The 22461-nt window shown below is 43.0% G+C and overlaps 1 protein-coding gene across 22 annotated transcripts in view; it reads right to left on the reverse strand.

Annotated features, from left to right (window-relative positions):
- The window catches only part of GRM7 (glutamate metabotropic receptor 7), a 1280044-nt gene that overhangs the window by 521738 nt on the left and 735845 nt on the right, over nt 1-22461 (reverse strand). For 4 of the 22 annotated variants that reach the window (XR_005582805.1, XR_005582806.1, XM_039481458.1 and 1 more), the window contains exon 1: nt 4679-5435. The exons of 13 other annotated variants lie outside the window; for them this stretch is intronic. Coding sequence is in view for 6 of the 9 variants with exons in the window: in XM_039481458.1 (XP_039337392.1) it covers nt 4679-5257 (579 nt within the window). In the remaining 3 variants the exon portion in view is untranslated. Of the gene's footprint in view, nt 1-4678; nt 5438-22461 lie in introns of those variants that run through there. 5 more of the 22 variants (XM_039481479.1, XM_039481481.1, XR_005582804.1 and 2 more) reach the window with 4 other exon arrangements.

Consider the following 22461-nt stretch of genomic DNA (forward strand, 5'->3'; position numbering starts at 1 on the left):
GAGTCAGTATACTATTTTCAAAAAGTGATTTAGGCAGTTAGGCTCTTAAGACATACTGACTTTGAATGACTCAGACTCCTCTGTTTCTAAGTCACTTTTGAAAATGGGACTTCGGCACTTCTGAACATTTTGCCCTAACCCAAGGTCACCCAGGAAGTCTGTGGCAAGCCAGCAAGTGAACCCAGATCTCCTAAATTCCAGTCCAGTGCCTTATTAACAAATCCATGCTCCTTTAATGGCTACATTTGTGTGAGAGCAACTGATTGCATCTCTCAAAACTTCACTCAGAATTTGGCATGAGAAATCAAAAGGATGTGGTCCTATGGAACATATACTGCCTTTATTCCCTGTGCCTGACTATAATCCATCTCAACGCATGATTCAAAGGGAGTGTAGTGACCCAATTTTGACTAGTGCATCACTCGCTCTTCCCCTGAGAGAACTTCCCTTCATCAGAATGAGCATATTAGCCCAATATGTTCATACTCTGGATTTGAGCTGCTTTTAGACTTCTGAGGGATCTGTGCTTGGATCTGGAATAAGAACACAGCTCATAGTAAACATAAAATATCCAGATTATTCATACTATGGTTCTAATGATGGTGTAAATTAGTGATAGATGAACTGTTGTCTACACATGAAAGTTAATGCAGGATAACATATGGTGACTTTAAAGTAGATTAACTATTCATTAACTCTGTGTGTGGTTGCTCTTATTCAAGTGAGTTAACTCCATGATGCTAACATGGATTAAATCAGGAACAGCTATTGCAGAATAACCCATGAGGTAAACAAGCTCGTAGAGTGGTATGCAAATGGGGGAAAGGAGCAAGTTAATTGCCCAGTGTATGTACCCGCATTATTTTTCACAAAATAGCATCCTCCACCACAGTAACTGCAAGGGTGAATTAAAAGTGAGAAGCATACAAACACTGATGCACCTGATGGTATCATTTGTGATGTTCCCAAACCGCTAGAGCAGATACCATGCTCAGTACAGAAAACTGCATCCTAAACCTTTATTCACCTCTTTCCATGTACAATCTCCTCCCAGGAGGGGGCGGGGACCACACTCACACACAAAATATAGCTCACTGGCGTCATTAGTGATATGCATCAAGTTGTGCATAAACTGCATGAATATGGTTCTAATATAAAGGGTGAAATACAAGATCCTCTACTCTCCCCTAAGGTACTGTGAGGGCAATAGAAACATCAATGAGTGAAATTTTCTTTGCACTAGCCTCAACAGATGGAAAGAAAGAGCTGATCTGCATGATGTTGAGGAAAAGCCTGTTTGTGCCTACTGCATAAAATAAATGTTCAAGAACCGTTCATCCATGTTAAAAATATAACCCCTGTAATGTTGCCAAGGTCGGAGAAACCTACGGTGATCTGTGGAGTACATGCTGACTGCATATGCTAAAGCCTCTTGGGGAATTTATACAAGTTTCCCCCAAGATAAACTTTCTCCCCACCCAATGCTAGTTTGCATATTTACGCTATTTTCCTTCTTCCAACTCCCTTTTTAGATATATATCTTCCATTCTATCCTCTCTGCATGAGATATTCTGAAATGCAACAAATATTGAGAGAGAGAAAATGGATAAGGAAAGCAGAACCACGCTGTAAAATATGTAGTCGGTACAATTACATAGCAATATTTAGAATTTCCTATTTTCAGCATGCTGTAATTAAAGGACAGCTTTAATCATGTTATTCTGGACATGTCTAAATATTTGTAATATGTATGAGTAAGATAGATGTTATTGTATGTATTCAAACTCAGTTACATAACAATACCGGAGATCTTACAGACATGGGTTCCCTACATAGAAGGAGCACAGTGCCAAGATTTGCTTTGGAATGATATATCAAGTAGGCTGGTTGATTTTGATACAGTTGCTTGTGAGAGCCTAAAGCAAATACCGTTTAACTAGGACCTCAGCATTTTCTAATGTGTATCCTCCACATGAAGTGTTTCACATTTGTAGTTCGAATATAGCATGAGATCATTTATTTTTCACAAAGTCCCTGTTATAATTCAGTAAGACGCCTTGAATGCATTAACTCTCTCTCTCTCTCTCTCTCACTCACACACACACACACACAGGTTATTTGTATTTCTGCCAGTTGTGTGCCCGGCCAGTTTCGCCCAGGTCTATTGTTGCATCTCCAGCTTTAATGCTGTCCTGTATTTAAGAAGTGGTACAAAATTGGATTTTATATTTGAGCTGGGGGGGGTGGCTGCAGAGGAGAATCTCAACTAAAAAATGCTCCTTGATGTTCTTCCAGGGGTGGCAAAAAGAAGATGATCCAACTCTCAATCCATGGAGCGGAGAAGGAGAGGCAGGGCCACCAATGATCAGTTTGTGTCTTGACACTGGCAGGCGGATGGTAAGAAAGGAGCCCGGTGAGTTCTTGAAACAGAACAGTGAATTTGGCATGGCAGGCCTAGAAGTTCCCCCGTTTGTAGCCGGGGGGGGGGGGCGGGGGGAATTGCCTGTTGCAAAACAACGTGAGGAGGGTTCGGGTTGGGGCGCGAGAAACCCTGGTACCAGCAATGATGTCTCTGGCTGGGGGTGGGTCACTGTCACTCCCTGGGCGCTCACGGGCTGGCAGCACTTCCCGCTTCCCCGGTGCAATCCCGTCACGGAGGAGCTGCGACCTCTCCCTACACAAGGCCCATTGCGGGACGCGCCGGCGAGCGACCCCCGAGCCAGCCGCTGGCCCTTGGGGAAGGCAGAGGAAGGCGCCTTCCTCGCTTCGCTTTTATTCCTTTTCCGGGGGCTGGATGGAAACCACTCTGAACCACCACCACACACGCTCACTCGCTGCCATCCCCACCCTCTTTCTAGGCCGATGCCGATACTCCTACTCGGAGGGCTGAACCTGGAAAACGCAGGGGCGAAGGAGGAGGTGGAAAATACGAGAGAGAGAGAGTAAAAAACAACGCGAGGTGCTTCAGAGAGCCAACTTGCACGCTACAAGTTGATGCATCTCTTCTACCTGCAGCCCTGGCCCCTCGCTTTCAGCGCGGCGGGAGCTCCCCCACCCCGAGATTTGGCTCCTCCACCCTGGGCGAACAGTGGCAATTTGCAAATTAGACTAAAAATGAGAGTGTGCTGCACTTGGCATTTTGGCTCCACCCTCCCTGCCTACCTCTGGTTTGCGCTTTTCTCCCTGTCGCTCACGGTACCATGAACGCTCCCAGCTCCTGCTAGCCTCCCCAGTCCTTTTACATTCAGAGAGAAGGGGATCATCCAGCCTCCCGTCCGAAAGCGGCTCCTAATGATGGAGATGCTCCGTGGGCCAGATCCCTTCCCAAACTCTTTGGCAGAGGCTGTGTTTTAGGTTAATTAAAATCACTTGCTGTCTTCCCCCCGCCAGCCCCATACACACTTCGCCGCAGAGATGGGGTGATTTCAAAGAGGCAGGAGAAAAGCAACTGCCTGGATACGAATCTAGAAGGAAAAACTTGGGGAGAGACTTGCCTGTTTGAATCCTTAAATACAGCAGCGCATGGACCCATGCAGGGGGATTTCAGTACAGGGACTAACATAACGGGGACATATATATGAATGAAGCGGGGAGGAGAGAAACAGAAAGCACTGCAGCAATACACACACCCCAATCCTTTAATCCGTCTTCTCAACTCATCCTTTAGCACTTGAGAGGAATTAAAGCCTGAAGCAATCCAGCAGCCGCTGTCCCTACAGCCTCCCACCTACGTGTCTGGACAGGGTTTTAAAGAGTCTGGGGTTGAAATGGACTAAGGATTTCAGGTGCTAGGGCTGGGTTTTTCGGGGGTAGGTTACTGCAATTTATTTCCCCCTCCCCGGGGGCGGGGGGTTTACTGCATTTCCTCCCATATTTGAATCTCGCTTAGAACGAGATGATTTCCGAGCTGGAGTTCTGGTTTATCTACTGCCAGCTGGGAGGAGAAAATGTCATTTAAAGTAGATCAAACTGTGGCTTATCATTTAGATGGATGAAGATGTCTAATCACAGATCGACTTCTGCAGCTGTAAAGTGGAAATTAAAAGGCAAGTGAAATAATGAAAAAAATCAAATGAAAAATGTAGATATTCTCTCTCTCTCTCTCTCTCCCCCCCCCCCCACACACACAGCTGCAGCGATGTGCACCCTAATCCCAGTGTAACTAATACTAAACTAAGCGAGGGGGCTGTTCGGCGGAACCTGCGGTACACAAATGTGTCCTCATCAAAAACCTTTAATATTTCATGTTTGAAAACATTTGTGCTCGCGCCCCTGTTGCCTTTCACAAGCGTGTTTGCCGAGCCATATTTCACTCTAATGCAAACCCATTTAAATCACAGCCTTGTTTTTTCCCCAGATTGCTTCTTGTAAATGGGGCGATAAATCCAGAAAGTGTCATGCACGGTGGAATAGACAGGGGTGGGGCGTTGTTAAAAGAGAGAGGTAGGGGGTAGGAGGGGAACAATTCTTAGGGGGATTAAATGAAAAACACCTAAATGAAAATGAAAAGAGTAAAAATTGCATCGCAACTTTGCGAGCCCCTGCTATCCCTGTGCAAGTGGAGAAGCCTCAGTAGAGTAGACACGACGAAGAGAGCAATAAATCCATCCGTTTCAATGACAAACCCCAAAATAAGCCCCCCTCCCCTTCCAAACAACCTGATGACTGGAGCCCCTACCTGGAAAAGCCTTAAGATGTTCGCTACCATAATGGACACTGAACTTCCAGATGCCCCAATCACTCCAACTACTTTCTCTGGCTTGACAAAGACCGGTGGTTCCCCATTGGTGCACCTGACGTCGGAGGTGTCCTTCTGGATCAGCGCCTGGACAAAAGTGAGCGACTGCTCCAATGCATAGGTGTCCCTGGAACAAGTGTCCAAGATCCGAGCCCCGAGCGTCACGTTGGGCAGCAGCTCCGGGTCGCTGTTGATCTGGTCCAGCGCGTACAGCATCGCCTCGAGCCGGTGGATGCCGTTCTCTTTCTTGATGTCCCCGCAAGGCACTCCGGTGGGTCCCTTGGCATGGACGGGGAAGAGCCCCCCCAGGGTGATGTCCCCCTCTATCCGGATGGAGTGGGGGGCGTACATCTCCTGCCCGTGAGCCACCGCAGAGAGGAGAAACTCCAGCAGGCAGCAGGGCAACTTAATCAAAGTCAGGAGATGGAAGAGTCTCCCCAGCCGGATCATGGTGCTGCCGCTGCTCGGGCGACGGCCAGATGTCCTGGCGTGGCCAGCGGGGCACCCCTGCGCCTTCATGGGAAGAGGAGGGGAGATTCCCTTCGGGTGTGTGGGGTGGGGAGGGGATGGGGTGGGGTGGGGAGGTCCGGCTCCTGCCTTCCGCCCTCTCTGCTGCTGCTGCTGCTTCTCTGCTGCGATCTCCAGCGGCACAGCACTGGGGAAAGGTAAGGGTTTGCTATCGCTTTAAATGGTCGCTCGGCTGCTCTCCTCCTCCCACTCTCCCCACCTCCTGCTCTCACCCTCCCCATCCTGGCTCTCCCGTTCCCTCCCGGCGCGTCATTACGCAGAGATGCGGGCTGAGGTAACTGGAGGCAGGCGGGCAGCGAAGGAGGGATGGGGATGGGGGGCTCCCGAGGCTGGGCTAGGTCTCGCTGCAGCCTCTCCCCCCCTGTGCTCTTGGTTTAATTCCCCCGCGCCGCCAGCTGGGATTCACTGCCCTCTCAGGCTCTTCAGCGCGGAGGGTGTGTGTGTGTGTGTGAGAGAGAAAATATGCAGCTGGCTTTACCCTGCTGGATCCTCAGTTTTTGGCCCCAAATGGCACCATGAAAATAGAGAACAAGTCCAGCCACTTCTAGGTCACAAGAAAAAAAAACACAATCCCGACCCCGATGCATCTTAGTCACACACACTCTGAATCTGGCACTCGGAGCTGCCCAATTATGGCTCCTAACCCCCACATTCTAATGCCTAACTAGAGAGCACCTCTAGCAGCTGCGAGTGCATTAAAAATAGCCAGATCTCACCACAAAACCCCCGATCGGGCACCTGATCCTGGCACAGATTCCAGGCTCTCTGCTCCCAAGGTGGCCAAAAACAAGTGCTGATATCAAAAAACCTGGATCTGATAGTTGAATCCTGCCAGTTTCTGGCAAGTGTGGCTGCTTCTACTGCAGACAGAATCTTGACCTTGATGCATCCTGGCATAACAGCACCACAAAAACCTGTTTCTGGTACCTGGATCCAAGTAGCAAGTTTTGGCCTTAAAGAGAATACAAGTATAGCAGCTTCAACTTCACTAGGAGAAACATCAGAACTCTGATGTATCTCAGCTCAATAACTTGGGGGGGGGACACGACCCACAGCAACACAACATACACCTGGTACCTGGATCCTACCAATATTTGGTCCCAATACTTCACATTTTGCTGTCCAAAAAGCAAAAATATAGTCACTCCTATTGCCCCAAAACACCTGGCACATAGGGTTTGGGTTTTTTAAAGTAACCTCGAAATTGAAGTGCAGCTGCTCCAATGTCACATCAGAAATCCAGAACCTGAGGCATCCCTGCTCCACAGTCGCCCCCCCAACAAAAAAAATCCACCCTTCCTCCCCCATATCCAGCACCTGGGGCCTATCATTTAGGTGCCCATCCCTTAAATTGTCAAAATAGACACATGTCACCACTCCTCCTAAACCAGACAAATCCATGCTCTGACACATTCCCAGTGCAAGAGTAACTGAAAATATATTTAATGGCACCTGGGTCTTGCCAGATTGAGAACATTTTTGCCATAAAACTCTACAGTCTATTGCATAATTAAAATACAAGTATATCTGCTTCTAGTCCACTATAATAACCTGGCCCAGATACATCTTGGTACAGGAGTACTTGACAAACCCAGATATGGCTGCAGAGACAGCAGGGTTGTGTCCATTCTGCCCCCCCCCATCCCCCAACATTTACCTTTATTTAGCCAGCAGATAAATCATATCCAATACACTGCCTTTCACTGAAGCCACAGCAACCCATATCTGACATCCCTCCCATCCCTCAGACATTGCCAAATTTCCTTCCATAAAATTGAAATATTTCAGTAAAACTGGTCTAGCAGATGTGGATGATCATATTAAATGTGGTTTTAGCCAAACTCTTGATTGATATTTTAAAAGCAGTCTAGGGGATTCAGACATGTCTTTCATAAATTTTAAATGGAAGATCTGTTTCTACACCCCTAGATGCCTTGGGGGGGGTGCGGAGAGTCAGTGCACCGAATACAAGCATTAGATGAACTGAGGTCTAGATCTGAGACTAATTCTGAGATTAGATTTCTGAAATTGAGAGGATTTGGATGCTGAATACATGCACTAATTTGGAACATGGTCTGCATTTTTGGGTGCACTAGTAACTGCTACATTTTTACTCTATTTAAACAGTAACATTTAGCAAAAATTGATGAATTCAGGGGCTAGATATATATGTAGCTGATGCTGTTGAGGGGTGAGAATTTCCAGTAAAGATATATTGCTCTTTTCATGTAGCGAAATTTGGAAAACAGGGTCAAAAAGGGTAGGACCCAGCAGGATTGAGGTGGATTTTTGGAATAAGATGTTTGGGGCTAAAATTTGGGAGGATCCAGATTCTGGGACAAATAATTTGTTGTGATTTCACTTTATCTGGTTACGATTTAAAAAAATAAAATAAAATAAAATGCACACACACACACACACATCCCTAGACCCTCTGACTCAAAAAATTATACAGTGACTAAAATGCTCAATATTCATCAGCTGTATGTCAGCTACTCCCAGATTTACAATATTTAAAAGTTTGGTTTGTTATTAAAGCAAAGTCAGCCCCCTCAGACAAAAAATGTTAACTCATGGGGTGGTTCATGTGTGGGATTTTTTTCCCTCTTCACTTTCTGTTTATATGTAGTTTAACTATTGCTCATCATCACGTTGACACAATTGGGACAAGGTGTCAGCTTAAGTAGAGGAAGCAGGAGTGCCTGGGATGGTGGCATAAACAGTTATCCAGATCTGGTAAGAGATGAGGCCAAAAGTGTCAGTGGGAATTTCACATCTCTACAGGCAACTCGACTGCTGCCCACAGTTTCTGACATGTGCCCACCTCCCAAACAAATTACAACCCACCTACTGCCCCTTCATCATCCCTCACTCATATAACCTAGCTTATTAGTCAGTTCAGGTGTTTCTCAATCAAATGCCTACCTTGTTCACCTTCACACTATTACACACACACACACACACGTTGTTAACATCAACTGCTACCTTCTTATGCCCTCATACCTATTCCCACACAGAGCGGGACTACTCTAATGATGATAACTAGTGTTTTACCTAAATCTCGAGCATTCGGAATCAATTGACTATGTGAGAATCTCAGCTTTCATTTTTAAAGAGAAAAAGTAAATTTCTAGCCCTTGCAGCAGTGGAGAAAAATCTTGAAAACATGACTGAGCCCTATCCTAAATACTCAAAAACCAGAGAGCAAATACAGAGAAACATTTTTCAGTCTTAATTTAAGACAATAATTATTTTTGAATACTTGTAGTTGGAAAATCTGCAGCTACAGTCACCATACCTACCCTCACACAGATACAGTAAGACCATCTGCTGCCTACCTTATGCTCCTTTTCCCTACAACCTGTCATCTCAGAAAATAGTCTACATAACCTTATATGAAATGCCCGATACCCAGTCATAGGAACATAGGAGTTGCCAGACTGGATCAGACCCAACATCCATCTGGTCCAGTATTCTATCTCCAACAGTGGCCCGCATCAGATGCTTCAGAAGGAGGTGCAAGAACTGCACATCTGGAAGATGTGGGATAAGCAGCCCCCATGATAGTCTAGTTAGAGATTTGCTTCACAGTTAAACCAGAGATTTAATATCCTTACCACAAATTGTTATATTAATAACTGGATATTCTTGAGATCCATTTAAACATCCAGTTCCTTTCTGAATCTTAAGTCCTTGCCTCAATGACTTCCTATGGCAAGGAGTTCCACAGTTTTATTACATGTGCTGTGGATATTTATCAATGTTCAGTTTCCCCATCTTTAATTTTTAACCCTATAGTCATTATCTAGCTCATCCTTTACCTGTGTTATTCCCATTGACCACGTGCAGTCAGCCTTCCTCACCCAATCATTTATTGTCCTCTCGGACAAGGAATGGTAATCTATGGATGTAGCACTTCTACTCATTTCATGTACTTGTAAGGAGCCTTTCATCATGGTATTGAAGCACTGTACATCACCAGGTGATACCACTTTGAATAATGAAGACCAGCATGAGTGTATCCCCTCTGCAGCTACACACCCTCCACAGGTTCACACTCTGCTTCCCCACTGGATCATTTACAAAGGCCTTTAACAGATTAAGCTCTGACTGTGCCAGAGACCATCCCATCATTTATGACCATCCACATGCCAGTGCTATAAGTACAGTGGGAAAAACCCAGATTAAGACGCAGAGTGGTTTCCAAGCCAAAAAAATCAGACTGTGTCCAATGGAAAAAAAAATCAAGACTCATTCCTCCTCCACCAGTCTTTTGGCAGAAGTTTAGGATCAAAATATCCCAAATCATGTTTAAATTGTGTCTGTAATCTGTACCAAATGGCTGGCAACATTACACAGCCAAAAAACCAACAGCCGATAGGATGTTTGTACCATTTGATAACAGTATTGATTTAAGTGGTGGAAAGAGCAAATTTCCTTCTCTTCTTCAACATAGGATGAAAACAAACATAGTATTGAAATGAATATCCACTAGTCATTTTTGTGCTATACAGTGTCCTGGGAAAGATTACAGCCCTCGACTATCACTGGATATTTTCTTTACAAGTCTTAAATTGGCATAGCTGGAGAATTGTGCTCCCAGCACTAATAGATTTTTGACTCAATATGATGTGAATTGAGCCATTATTGTTCCTGTTACTAGGAGGATGATATGCTAGGGTGGGATTTTTGCATTTCCATTTTTAATACATATGAACACATAGCTACATATAATATTAAAGACATACAGGGAACCCACAAAGGTCAGTGAATTTTTACACCATGTATTGGCACACTTGACATTTTACCATGGTTTTGCATAGCAGGAAAATGAACTCATGATGCAAAACCTTGAGTGCATGAGACATATCTGTGGGGGTGTTTGTTACTGGAAGCTGTGGATGCCAGTCGGTTTGGCAGCTGAAGGGTGAGTGTACAAGGGGAAATCAGCTTTTCATAGTAGGGGTTTCCAGAAGATTTGGCATCTGAAAGGAGGTTGAGATTGAACACAATAGGGGAGGCAGAAAGACTCAGCTGACAGTTGGAGGCCTCATCACAGTGGGGGGATGGGAGATGAGAAGAGCTGCAGGAAAATGGTTCCAACTGCAGATGATTGGAGCCTAAATCCAGGGTTTTCAGACCATGCACACAGGAGGCAGGGAGACTACATGCTGGGAGTCAGACAGAGGTGGCTGAGCTGCAGCCAGAGAGGAGCAATGGACAGGAGCTTGGGGCCAGCAGGCACAGATGAATCCAGCCCAGTGGGACAACTTACACTTAATGCGGCTCATGCAAGACTTGACAGGTCTGGGAATGCTGTTTGACACAACACTTCTGTACTGGATCCTTTGATCTCTGATGAAGAAATATCAAATAGGTGCTAGTACGCATTAAGGATTAAATGGCTGCAAATGCTCAAGGTCTTTTTAGAAAAAAGTGCTATACCTTTAGGATTGCCAACTCTGACTGAAGCTATTCCATGAGATTTCCCCCCATCCCCCTACGATGTAATGTCATTTTCTTAAAATATCCTATTAAAATCTCCCTGATTGTTTTCAATAGTCACTGGGAGATCAATGACGATTCTGGGAGACCCCAGGCCAACCCTAGAGGGTTGACAACCCTATATATCTTTTATATACAAGAGCTCAGAAAACTAATTTTGTACAACTGATGTACAACTTAACTGATGAGATAAATGGAAACTAAAGTCTCTAAGTCACAGATTAAAATCTGTCTCAGAGTAGTAAATTTAGGTGATCGAGGGAAGGTTTGTCCTGCCTGAACCCTAAAGCAGTGACAAGGTGAAAAAAAAAAGGGGCTTCATTGGACAAATAAATGAGTCTTGCTCTGGTAGAGCCTAAATTAACCTGAGCCTTATATATGGAAAGGGATATGGTTAGGAACATTGGGTAGCCCTAACCCCATAGCTGCTGATTGATGCCCAAGTTGAGAAAGAACTCTCTAGTCATTGCTTCAGCCAGAACTTCAGAGCAGCACTGCTGCTGAGAGCTATTCCAACTCCTGAAAGAGGTTTAATCTTCTTTTAAATGGGGATGAATATACTACGGCACTGCGTAGAGGCCAATAAAATTCACCCCTGTTGTGCTAGGCATTGTACAAACATAGTAAGTTGTACTCCCTTCAATCTAGAGTAGATCTGTGGGAATGCTCATGTCTACCATATAGAGAGGATGAACCCTTTCTGCTATGCTAGTGTAAAAAAAATGAAAATCAGTGTGAGAATTTTTTTTAGGAAAGACAATTTAGAAACCTTAAAGCTGAAGCTGAATGGTGAGTGATGAGTTAAACATATAAAAAAATGGGCCCTTCTAACTTGTCTGTCAAATTGGCTGAATCTATCATCCCGTCTCTATTGGATAGGTCCAGACGTTCATAGAATCATAGAAGATCAGGGTTGGAAGAGGCTTCAGGAGGTTATCTAGTCCAACTCCCTGTCCAAAGCAGGACCAACCCCAACTAAATCATCCCAGCAAGGGCTTTGTCAATCCAGCCTTAAAAACCTCTGAGGATGGAGATTCCACCACCTCCTTAGGTAACCCATTCCAGTGCTTCACCACCCTCCTAATCAAATAGTGTTTCCTAATATTCAAACTAGAATCCCCCATTGCAACTTCAGACCATTCCTTCTTGTTTGTCATCTGCCACCACTGAGAACAGCCTAGCTCCATCCTCTTCGGAAACCCCCTTCAGGTAGTTGAAGTCTGCTATCAACTCCTCCCTCACTCTTCTGCAGACTAAATAACCCCAGTTTTCTCTGCCTCTCCATATAAGTCATGTGTCCCAGCCCCCTAATCATTTTTGTTGCCTTCCTCTGGACTCTCTCCAATTTGTCCACATCCTTTCTGTAGTGGGGGGCCCAAAATTGGATGCAATACTCCAGACGTGATCGCACCAGCACCGAATAGAGGGGAATAATCACTTCCCTCAATCTGCTGGCAATGCTCCTACTAACACACCCCAATATGCTGTTAGCCTTCTTGGCAAGAAGGGCACACCATTGACTCATATGCAGCTTCTGATCCACTATAATCCTCAGGTCCTTTTCTGCAGAACTGCTGCTTAGCCAGTCGATCCCCAGGCTGTAGCAGTGCATGGGATTCTTTTGTCACAAGTGCAGGACTCTGCACTTGTCAAACCTCATCATCTCTCTTTTGGCCCAATCCTCCAATTTGTCTAGGTCATTCTGGACCCTATCCCAACCCTCCAACATATCTATCTCTCCCCCCTTGCTTAGTGTCACCTGCAAACTTGCTGAGGGTGCAACCCATCCCATCATCCAAATCATTAACAAAGATCTGGAACAAAACCAGCCCCAGGACCAGCCCCTGGGGCACTCTGCTTGATAGTGGCTGCCAACTAGACGTCAAGCTCTTGATCACTACCGGTTAAGCCCGACGATCTAGCCAGCTTTCTATCCACCTTATAGTCCATTCATTCAATCCATACTTTTAAAACTTGCTGGCAAGAATACTGTGGGAGACTGTATCTAAAGCTTTGCTAAAGTCAAGATATCTCACGTCCACTGATTTCCCCATGTCCAGTTATCTCGTCACAGAAGGCAATCAGTTGCCAAAAAGTCAGCATAACAGCTGGCATCTTTCAATGAAACTACAGCTATGTACCCTAGCCAAGGATCTGGCCCTGTATCTGTTGCTGAAGATAGAGTTTAAAACAAAACAAACTCTAAACACTGTCACTGGTTTTTATGCAGCTAACCAGCATGATCCATATAAATAAACAAACAAATAGACTAGTGGAAGCAAAGAAGATCATATAAATAAAACAATATTTTTAAAAACTGGTAGCGTAGCATGACAAAACAGCTGGAGGTAGTTTCATACTAAATGAATGGATGTGGTACAAGCAATTAATTTTTTGGTTGAAGTCAATGGTAGAACTTGAGCCAGGGCTCCTGATTATCTGGCATCAAGCAAATAATGATTTTGGCATTGAAGCCAGTAAAAAAGCCTCTGATCCTTAACTCAGAATGAGTTACAATGTCTGTTTATGGCCTCTGGTGTTAGAAAAAGCAGCAAATTCTCTGAGGAAATAACATCTATGGGCCTTTTGATAGAGCTTATTTTTATTGGATACAATATTAAAAAATCAATAATAAAAATCAATATTAAGGATCTATCTTAAATCTACAGAAGAAGTGAATGTATACTTATGCTGAACCACCACTTAACCTGGGCCAATTTTATATTGCCGCATATGGTCTATGGTACTATATGCAAGAATATAATAGATGTATGGACCAGTTTAGATACAATAAGAACCAACCTCAGCTTTGCTTAGAGGTCTACATTTATCTTAATGTTTGGATAATTACATACATCTCATTTTTTCCATCTTCTGAGCTCTTGGATTCCATGTCCTATCCTATATCCCAGAGTTACAACAGTTATTGCTTAACCAAAAGCAGCATTCAAAGGGATACAAAACCTCATGTTTCAGAGATTAAACCAATCTCTAACCATGAGGGACTATGATGAGATTTTCCTTCTGGACAAATTATCCTGTGTCTGCCTCCTGTGGCATTTTGGCAACTTCCTCTGAAGCATCAGTTGCTGGCCACTGTCAGAGACAAGATACTGGACTGAATAGATCACCGTAGGGACAAAGGACTTAACATATAGGATCAATCATGCGATCAAACCCTTGTGCAGAACTCATTGCAACACTGGGGCTTTAATCTACTATTTTATCTGCTACATTTCTGCCCATATTCAAGGCCTGATTTTCAGACCCCTTGTGAATACACAAAGCCCTGACTTTGCATGCATATATGGCTGAAGAGGATGTCATACACAGAGGGCTGAATAGTCTCAAGAGTCAGAGGGGTAGCCGTGTTAGTCTGGATCTGTAAAAGCAGTAAAGAGTCCTGTGGCACCTTATAGACTAACAGACGTATTGGAGCATGAGCTTTCGTAGGTGAATACTCACTTCGTCGGATGCAGTCTCAAGAGGTTTGCACATGCGTGCGTAAAGTAAATGTGCATTTGGCACAAGGGCAGATATGCACATGCCGAAGGGCTAAATATGAGGCCCCAAATATTAACTTCTGAAAGTAAACTCAGTAGTAATATGCTTCATGGAAACAGACCCATTATTAAAGCAACAGTTATAACACAGGCACCACAGTACAATAACAATGTAAGTCATCTCCCATACCAGGATCTCAATGGGCTTTGGAAACATTTCTTTAAAAAAAGATTAAGCTAAAAATAAGAAAAAAAGCCCTACAGTGTATACAAAGAGACTGAATTTTCAACTATTTTGATGAATACAGGGCACTTATAAAACAGCACTGGTCTGGTATTTAGTACCATGCAGGATAAATAGGAAGAGATAATTTAACTGTTCAAAATATTGGGCTCTTCATTTTATATTTGGTCAGCATTTCAAGCCACAAATGCTTCTGCTAGGAGGATAGTTTCAGTAACAAATTACACGAACAAGACAAAATCAGAATGTCACTAAATACAGGCAAGCTATTTTAGTTGTGAGAACCAAATTGCGTACCAGACACATTTAGGAAAATAAAAGATGTGCCACAAACAGTGTACATCTATGTAGCATATATTTAGGAGAGAGAGACTGTCATACATCTGTCATTCAAGCCATTAAACTTAATGTTGACATATATGGTCAGTATTGCCAACCCAAAGTGTTCAAAAGTGACTCAGACCCATGAAAATCAGGAGTGACTTAAAAATAAGAAGTTTTAAAAAATATATGGTGTCTTTATTTCTTGTCTGCTGTTTGAGACTTTCGGGAGTCACTTTTTCCAGCTTTTCCCCACAACCATGATAGCTAGAAACTAATTTTTAAATGAAAGTTGTGATTCTCATGAAATCACAAGACTCCAGAAGCTGCAGTTTTAAAGATAACATTAAATATCACAACACTCATCATAAAGAGGGACAATGGCCAACACTGCTAATAATCGTCCCTTTGAAGCAAGGACTTTGTCCTTCCTCTCTTTAAAAGAGCCTGCTCATTCATGGTGCTGCTCATTGAAAACCACCACAAAAATGAATGTCTCACATCTTCATGTACTCAGTCCTTCTCTTGCAGGCAGGAAGCCGGTCTGTCATAATCACTACCTCCACCTGATCCCACTGAAGTCTCACTATGCGAACAGTGGGAATTTGAGGACTTTTCTACACTAAGGCTTTCATTGGCATAACTCTGTTGGGTTGGGAGGAGGGGGGTGATTTTTTGATGCAATAAAGGCCCTAGTGTGGATGCAGCCAGCCTGCTCTTAGAGTTGATCAGGAATTTTTTTGATTAAGCATGTCATTAAAAACACCAATTTATCAAAGCTGAAACTTCTTGCAGGAAAGAGTCGATTTAGTCTAATTTCTTGACTTGAAAAATTGTTTTGAGGTTGTCAAAACATCCTTACATTTTGACTTTAATGAAAAAATTGTTTTCCAGTTCAAAACAATAGTTTCATATTTAAGCTAATATAGTAAAATGGTTGAAATCAAAACAGAACATTTCAAAATTATTGAAATGAAACGTTTTGGTTGAATGTTTCCCTCCCCTCGCCCAATCCAGATTTTAGATTTGGAAAATTTTCACTATTTTGATTTTTGTCTCAATTTTTGAAATCTCAATTGTGTACGGTGTGAAGACAGTTTCCCACCAGTTCATCGAGCTCTACTTGATGAGATTCATTATGCGGACATGGTTTATTTCACTTTCCACTGGAATAAGCTGTCAAGGTGTAACTGTGTTCACGTTAGGGGAGGTGTTTGCCACTTTAAGTATCCTGGCATAATTAAAATGACAAAACTTATAAGAGTAGACAAGCCCACAATACTTGCAGATTTAAAGGGTGTAAATGGACAAGGGGGATTTTGTTGGGTCAGAACTGCTGTAGGTGGTATCGAAAAGTCTTCTGCAAACCCAGAAGATATCATCAGAAATTAACAGAGTTGATGGCAGCATTCGTTACCATGGATTACCACACTACACTCCCAGCCACTCAGTGTCCTCGGGGAGTTACTAACAGCCTGGCTCCAGATCGAAACTGGTTTCCAGAGATCTCATAATAGAATGGAAAGTCCAAGACACACACACACACACACACGAAACTCAGCCGTTTCTGGAGTCCTTAGGAATTTTCTGGATTTTTCCAGTGGATCCCAGGAAAGTCACAAGTTTGGAGGGCCTCACATCCTTCTTACATCATGGATTAGTGAACCCTGCTCTTTCTCCTTTCTTCCTCTCCAGCTTCATGGTTCCTTGAAAATTTTGCAATTGGGACAAAACCAGACTGTTGCTTTTGCCCCTTTAAAGACGGGTATTCTATGAGAGGACATAATAGGGATTCTATTGTCTTTCCCCTGAAGGGTATGAAAGTCAGCAAAGGATCTAGAGATTTTTTTTTTTTTAAATATCAATCCCTACTTCAAAAAAGCAATTTGCAGTGTCACTTTCCTAAATGGGAAATCTATTTACCGCATCTATATATCTGGGCATCTCTGTAGTCATTCTCCTTGCAAGAGAAGTTTTTGGCATTTTTTCAGACCATGTAAAACACATGTCCTCCTGAAAGTCACATCAATGCATGTCGCATTGCTTTGAAAGCTATCCAAGCCCTTAAAAGGAAGAGATCAATCAATTATGCAGGGTAAAAACTTTAAAACTGTTCCTTTGAGATAGCAAATATTTCAAACGAGCAGGTATATTAAAGAAGCGCTCAAGCCAAATCAAAATCATTGCATTCTCAGAGAACATTTCCCCCCCCACCCAAAAAAAAACCCAAAAAAATACCACATAGTAAATTGGGAACCAAGATTATTGTAGGAACGTTTGGCATCAAATTTATTCACTCCTTACTTGAAACACTTCCTTAGTTGCTGAAGAAAGCAGATTTATTTATGTGTGTATATATATATATACACACACACACACACACACACACACACCCCTCTACCCCAATATAACGCGACTTGATATAACATGAATTCAGATATAACGTGGTAAAGCAGAGCTCCGGGGAGAGGGGTGGGGCTGTGCACTCCGGCGGATAAAAGCATTGTCAATCCCTGATTTAGGACTAGTCCTGCTTTCCATGCACATCTCAAGCTCTCCTTTAGTTCAGTGGCAGTTTTCTATATGCAAAGAGTAGAGGGGCCTTAGATTTTGATCCTCCAAACTGTTGAGCGACTTATCCTCATTCATGCCAGTAGTTAGTATTGGCAGAAATGTCGATGCGACCAATCACTGGAGTACAATCTACTTACCCAAGACTACTCATATGGGTATAAGGATTTTCAGGATCATACAGACTGCTACCTGAGCAAATCTTTATGTGCACATGGAGCCCAATTCATGTCAATGCTCATTTGCATGGATTCAAGCATCTACCCACTAAGATTAGCTTTGGAGGATCAGGGCGTTAGCTGATAAGCTCCTTGGGTTTGAGTCCATGTCTCGGTAGTATGGTTTTCTGGAGATTTAAATTCAGATAAAAAACAGGTTTTATATAATGCTTTATAAAGGACATACAAACAACAAAACCTCTGCTCACTGATTTTTCAGTTCACCTGGCAGGCCCACAATTAAATCTCACATACCAAGTCTTGCAACTTCCAGTCCCATCCCAGCCTCAACTTAACAATCTCTTCCCCTGCACCCACCTACTTTTTAGATTTATGTATTTATATTTTTGAAGATGTGCCCTTCCACAAGACAAAGGGTGCATAAATGCAATTTAATAAATTGCATGGATAGATATTCTCTACTACTTTTTTTAATAAGAGCAAAAAAAGGTTCCGTTCCTCACAAACAACCCATGCCCCTCTGACCTCATCTCACCTCACTCCCTGAAGCACATACTTAAGGAAGCATATGCCTTAAAAGAAGCTCAAAGGATTGATAACTGGATACACAGCTTTTCACCTTTAAGTCACCTGTTCAAGTCAGGCTCACCTCAGAAGCAGTCAAAAGTCCCCACCACCTAAGTGCTACTGAATAGTTTCAGTGTAATGAGTTGATAGTCTAAACTGAGTTCGCAGTGAACCAGAGGCCAGATCACAAGACACCAACATCACTGCTAGCATTCTTGTAGTCAGTCTTAATCAGTTCTTAGACTCTCTACTATGAAAGAATTATCCTTTTATCTGGATAGGAATCAAGTCTAAGGCTAGTAGGACTAGTTTGAGGAAGCATGCACTGATAGTATCCGTGTCACTCTTGTTCTATGGATATCCTAATTCAGTCTCCAGGGTTGCTTTGGCACATTTCATGAAATGATCAAGGAATTTTTTTTTAAAGTTAATTTCTAAAAATCCTCTTGTAGCTTTGTACTTACTATAATTACAAATTCAGATTCTTCCACATTGCAAGCTAATCCTTTTACTTTCTCCATTAAAAAAAAAAAACTATTAAAAACTTGCTGTTATATGATTTTCTCATTTTTAATGTATACATTGTTAAGAATGTATGTTCAGACTCAAAACACAAGGACATTACTTTACCCTTATCAGTCTCACTTCCATCCACATGGGTTTAAAATGGAGATACAGAGTTTTACTTTTGTACCTTTATATTGATGGGGTAATATTATACATTTATCACCATGTTTGCTTCCTTTTTTATGGTTTAATATCAGCTATTTTGCTTTATGTCAAAGCTGATTGTCCCATAAGGTGAATATTATCCTTATCTTCACCCTGCCAATATTCAGTTTATGAATCAAACGTTGACGTTAATCTCAACAGAAGTTACCATCTGGTAATTCCATGCTAAACCATCTAGTGCCTCCAGCTTGTCCATCCTACAGTTGCTCTTGTATAGAGTGAATGATGTACTGAAGTACTCAGCAGTATTCCGAGTTCAATTTAGTATCACTGGGCAGGTATGGAAGATTTGGGGAGCAAGCAAAGGGAGAGAGTCGAGCCTTTCCTGTTGCAGAACACTGAAGGGAGGAGAAGACAGGAGGTTCAGAGCTCCTAATGCACATCCAACGCTCAATTCCCTCTAAGCTGCATGGCCCCAACCCAGCCCTGCATATTGGTGCACATAACAAAATTCATTCTGCACATGTATGAGAAAAATTAGAGGGAAAACTGGCAATGCATTTGGGGTTTATATTATGGTCACAGAGGATTTGATCCAAAACCCATAGAAATCCATTAAGTTTGGACCAGGCTCAGAGGGAGGAGCAAGAACAATGGAGCTGTTGCTGTGAGGATCCTCTAGCCCAATGTTTCTCAACTTTTTGATACCAAGGATTAATATGTTAACTTCTTGAACAATGTTTGGGAAATCTCAGGGACCGGCACTGGTCCATGGATGGGTTGTTGAGAAACACTGCTCTAAGCCAGCCTTCTGGCCCCTTGCATGAGGTGCCTTGGAAGTGGGAAAGCTGGAAATGTCCTGGAGTGCATACTCAAGCCCCAAGGATGTAGTGGCTACAGAATAGATTAATTGCAGCTACCAGTTGTTGAGATGGCCAAACTAGCTCTATGAGAACATCACTTTTATAATGATTGTTGTCTGACTGTGCAGTCTCCCAACGTATTTTCAATGCCACTGTGTTTTAGAGATCCCAAGGAGAGAACATTCTCCCCAATCCACTCAGACACCTCCCCTCTTCATTTCACTTACAATTGTCTAGGACACAGTTATTTGAAAGCACTCTTTAAAATGAAGATGCACTTCAGGCTATGCACATAAATCGTTCTCAAATATTGATATTTCCACATCAGAAGAAACAACCTAGCAATTGTTGTTGTGTTTCTGTATCAAAAATGTTTATCACTAATTGGAAAGGTCTCTGACCTATGATTGTTGGAGTATTTTTGTCCATCGGTTGGAATTTTTTTGGTTAAATGATCAAATGAAATAGATCTAACTTCATTTGAGAACAGGGAGAAGAAAGAAAAAAAGAAAGCAAATTTCCTGTCTTAGAAAGCTTTGTTTATGGGTTGTTCAAACTAAAATGGTGTGAAGAGGAATTTGAAATAACCCAGGCTGAAGTTACTACAGAACAAAAAATTCATTAGTAGTACTCTTCCCACTACAAATAGCAGGATAGATACAGCTGATTTAATGTGATTAGGTAACATCAATTCAAGACCACATGGTCTGAGCTGTTGGACTCAATAGGTGAACTATTGTTAAATCAAGTGTCAATTGATATAGCTATTCAGAAGCCCATCCTGCTTCCACTGAAGTCAATAACATTCTCATTAATTTCATTCAGAGAAGAACTGGACCTCAATTTTGGGTGCCACTAAAAAAGGAAGCTAGAATGAACTTGAAGAATTAAATATGACTAAACCAATGGTCTAAAAAAATCTTTAGTCTTTCTGAGTGTTGCAAAATCCAATATGCATCAGAAATCCTGGGGGGAAAAACAGGGAAGGCTAACATCCCAAAGAACAAGTATTTTTAGTACAATATCTGATCCTCTCCCACTTCACCCCATAATGTTTCTGCATCCAAAAAGACAATGGGTCTGATCCTCTTCTAGTGTAAGGCTATGTCTACACTACACAGCTTTTAGTGACACAGCTGTGCCGCAGTCAGCAGGAGCGCGCACCTGCCGACAAAGCGCTGTTCACACCAGCGCTTGTCAACAAAACTATTGTCTTTCGTGGCTTTTTTTTTTTAAAACACCCCTGAACAACTAAAGTTTTGTCTTTCATTTGCCAGTGTAGACAAAGCCTAAGTCAGTATAGCTGTATTGACTTCAGTGCCACTACACAGGTTTACACTAGTATAGGTTCTGGTCTAGTATCTCCAACAACATCACAGTACCCCGCAATGGCAAGTTGATGAACTGGTACAGCACAGACTCAGAGGGAAGAGTACCACCTACTGAATCAGCGGCATTACCTCCAGCACCCAGTGGACACATTTTTGGACAAGATAGTTGTTGGCATTGACACATCTGGAAATAAGACACAGCCCCACCCTTAAATAAAGTTAAAAGAAACCTGCAACTTAATAACTATAGTATGCACAGACTTAGGGAGTGACTGTGGAACCACTCACCATTGTCCACACACAGCTGCCAGGCAGAATGAGTCCACTGCAATTCTCTGACAAACTACTAAGAAGGCCAAGCCTAATCCCTACAGAACTTTGCTAAATCAATCCAGGACCAGTATGGAGGTAGCCCCAACATCTCCCTTACTTCTATTAATCTAGAATCTAGTCAAGAAGAGCAACTTTCTGCAGACATTAAGCCCTCTTCTCATCCTGCAATGAAAAGCACAACCCCCAATGAGATGCCACCTAGCCAATATGTTAGAATGCAGCTGCTGTTGACTCCCCGCACCCCCCATTATCCTGCAAAATGGTGGTGACAAACAAAAAGCACCCCTCCTCTTCCCACGTGAAGCTAAACCTCTTGGGTGTCCTGAGGAAGGCAAAACCCCACACTGTATTGCATCAATTCTGAGGTGAGGAGAAATTCTTACTAGCCCTGAAAGGAGCATTGGTAGAACCCAGAGCAGAACAGGAAGCCACTCAGAAAACAAACTCTGATAACAAACGGAGGGAGGGGAGGAGTGAAGGGGGAAGGCCCAGGGAAATGGAAGGAGAATAATTTGCTCACAATGTCCTACACCCATGAGAAGCTTTTCAAGGCAGCTTTTCTCTTCTTCCCCTTTGGAAAAGGGGACTTAACCAAAAGCAGCCCCCCCTGAAAGTGGGGCAGTCAGATCATGGGGGAAGGCAAGGAAACCCTGCCCACTACACAAGGCTGCTAGAGGGAAAGCTCATCATAGGTGCTGGAACTAGGGGTGCTATCATATCCCCAGCTTGAAGTGGTTTTCAGGGTTTGCAGTTTGGTTCAATGGCTCTCAGCACCCCCACTATAAAAACTGCTCCAGTGCCACGGAGCACCCCAACCCTAGGAACCCAGATATGGCCCTCATCTACAGATCCATCCAAACCCTTGGGAAGGGAGCTATATTTGAGGGTGCTGTATGGTGATCAGCACTAATGCATCCCCATATTAATTCCTATTTTTCCTACTCCATTCAATATTTTTTCAAGATGACTGTTTTTATGATGTGGTTGCCATTACACTGCTGTAGATAATACAGCTGTGTCTGAAGCAACACATTTTCAGTTTGCCAGTCTTGCAATGCAGAACCTGGAACATACACAATTTAGTCTCTCTCAAAATCTTGATATTT

The sequence above is a fragment of the Mauremys reevesii genome, linkage group 7 (genome assembly GCF_016161935.1).
Source record: "Mauremys reevesii isolate NIE-2019 linkage group 7, ASM1616193v1, whole genome shotgun sequence".
Taxonomy (NCBI): Eukaryota; Metazoa; Chordata; order Testudines; family Geoemydidae; genus Mauremys; species Mauremys reevesii.